The 2,883-nt window shown below is 41.0% G+C and overlaps 1 protein-coding gene across 1 annotated transcript; it reads right to left on the reverse strand.

Annotated features, from left to right (window-relative positions):
- Nucleotides 1-2,027: 2,027 nt before the first annotated feature.
- Nucleotides 2,028-2,621, reverse strand: LOC147557075 (uncharacterized). The gene has a single exon (XM_086658747.1). It carries the CDS (start codon nt 2,619-2,621, stop codon nt 2,028-2,030), a length of 594 nt encoding a protein of 197 aa, XP_086514873.1.
- Between the last annotated feature and the right edge of the window lie 262 nt (nt 2,622-2,883).

Here is a 2,883-nt window from a genome sequence, read left to right on the forward strand (position 1 = left end):
GGGAGTGGACTGTTTAGACTATTATTAAGGTAGTTGTACATAGATTTTACTGTGAACTTACCTGATTTGGTGAGTGACCATTTTCTTTGATCTTTGCGATTGTCAATAAGTGGAATCGACTTTATTAAGTTGATTGTAGTTGCATCGAAGGTGGAAGTGAGCTTCTCTTCATTCCATGTGTTGTGATCAATAAGTTGTGATACTTTTGTGTAATCTGAATGGTTATTATTGTGAGTGGGGATTTGTTTCTCAGATAGAAGGAGAAGTGGCTTAGAAATTAGGGAAGGAAGCCTTTTGAGAGGGATTTTAAGTCTAGAGAGAAATGAGAGAGGTAGAGATTTATTTATAGATGGGTTGATGGCTAGGGTTTTAGGAGTTAATTGAAAGAAAATGGGAGAAAAAGGGTTAAAATAAGAAGTTAGGGTTGCTTTCTACTCAAGAAATGGATAAGCATTGGCTAAGGAATCAACTAGTACAATTGGGGGCAAATCTGGAATTTTTGGTGGGAGTTGTTGTGAAAAGATAGCCACTTGTCAATTAGTTATAGGCTAAGATTTGAGTGGGACAAAAAGGAGGGGCTAAAGTGGTAATTTCTAGGGACTTAAATTAGAAAAAGTAAAATCAAAGGACATCTAGCCGGTAATTGGTTGTGAAGACGATGATTTAGTGCAGCTCAGTGTAACCTATTACGTGGTGGAAGGGACGACATGCGTCGGATGATATTGATAGGAATTAGATGGCAAAAATTAAAACATATGGTTCGGGACTACGCAAGTTAGTTGCTACGGGTTGTCTTGAATCCTCCTCCTTAGGATGCATTTCAATGCTTATCAAGAACAACGAACAAAGATGATCCACACTTCTTGTCGCGCCACGTCGGCCACACTTATCCCACTAGCCAGAAGTTACCGAAAGTGTCCCACTTGTTGACCCAACTTTCACTTCACATAATTCCCTCGTCCGAACTCCGAATTGACTTCCATTTTCTCCTATGGGCTCGTCTTGGGCTCTATTTTTCACCCATGTACTAAACTTGGCCAAATTATCAGAATGTTCTTGACTCCAAATGACTAAAATACCCTTCATGCATCTATTTCTGATTTTTAACCGATTTCACACCTAACTCTGCAAAAGACACCTAATCATGAAAACCAACCATTTTATTTTATTATAATAAAGACTCAAAACGAACTAACTCGGCTAAATTAAACGACTGAGATGAGACATTTTTATGACCCACCAGGCATCGGGTCGCATCCGTAGCTACCGGAGCTACCTCCTTTGCTGGCTTGAGCCGATCAGTGTAACTAGGACTTCTCCTTAGGACCTTGGTGAGGGGTCGGTTTTTACTCGAGCAAATTTCAGTTTAACTAGGACTGCTCCTTAGGGCCCTCAGTTGTCGCTGTAGCTACGGAGGCTATCCTGTCCCTGATCGTGGCTGTCGCTTAGCAGGGTTGTTTAAATTAGGGCCCTTAGTCGCTGCTCTCACCTACCAAGGCTGCCTTTAGGTCCCCTGGTCGTGGCTTTCGCTGTCAGGGCTACCTGCTCGATTCAGAGCGAGATGAGTTTAATTAGGACTCCTCCTAAAAATATTTTATTTTGCTAGATAAAATATATAGCTAGTTGCTGAAAATATTTTATTTTGCTAGTTAAAATATGTAGCGAGCAGCACTACTTTTCTTGCCTAGAGGCTAAAATAATATATATATATATATATATATATGTATATATGTAGACAAAATTTGTAGCTAGTAGCACTACTTTTCTTGCCTATCGGCTAAAATAATATATATATATATATATATATATATATATATATATATGTATATGTATATATGTAGACAAAATCTGTAGCTAGTAGCACTACTTTTCTTGCCTAGCGGCTAAAATAATATATATATGTATATATGTAGACAAAATCTGTAGCTAGTAGCACTACTTTTCTTGCCTAGCGCCTAAAATAATATATATATATATATATATATATATGTAGGTACTCTGTGTGAGCAATACTGCCCTTGGTGCAGCTATTCCTGCATGTTTGCGGCGTGATCGAAGTCAGTGATTTTTCCAGTGCTTGGAAGGGTGGGGACTACTGCTGGCCGTCGACAGTGTCGAGCTGAAACGGCGTAAAATTCCCTGGCTGCCGCTTGATCTCCTTTTATTGTTCCTACCAGATTTGTTCCTGAAATTGGGAATTTCAGAGTTAAGTGGTTCAAAGAGATCACAACTCGTGATTCCTTCAAGAAGTTCCTTCCCAGAATAATGTTGTACGCGTGTAGTTCGTCGATGATCACGAACTCCATCATTAATGCTCGGCTGGTCGTTTCTTCTCCGATGAGTATGGGTAAAGTGATCTTTCCCCCAACTCGTAGTCGATCTCCGTCGAAACCTGTCAAGTAACGGTCATAAGTCTCGGTGTGATGTGCTCTCACCTGGAGTTTTTGGAGGCATGCTCGGCTTATGATCTCTGTGGAGCTTCCCGTGTCCACTAGGATATGTTCTATTTTTCGATTGGCAACCAGCGCTGTTATCACTAGGGGGTCTGCGTGAGGTGTGATTACACCTTTCAGGTCATCATTAGTGAATATTATTGGAGGTATGGCCTCGTTTCGTACCATCGTGATCTCTAGATCCTTTCGTCGTCGTTTGTTACTTCTGTTCTCTGCTTGGGTTGTCCCTCCAGCTATGACGTTGACACTTTCTTCGCTCTCGGATCCGGATTATGTTTCCACCTCGGTGAATATTCCTATCAAAGTTTCTGATATTTCGTCGAGCTCTTTCGCCAGTACTGTCAAGCGCCTAATTGTGTTACTGTTAGGGTCGTGTCTCGAGCTTCCTGGCTCTCAGTCTGGTCTTTTTTGACGTGAGTTGGCGGCCCTT

This window comes from Eschscholzia californica, unplaced genomic scaffold, assembly GCF_041429995.1.
Source record: "Eschscholzia californica isolate CP2 unplaced genomic scaffold, dmEscCali1.0.p SCAF_2, whole genome shotgun sequence".
Taxonomy (NCBI): Eukaryota; Viridiplantae; Streptophyta; class Magnoliopsida; order Ranunculales; family Papaveraceae; genus Eschscholzia; species Eschscholzia californica.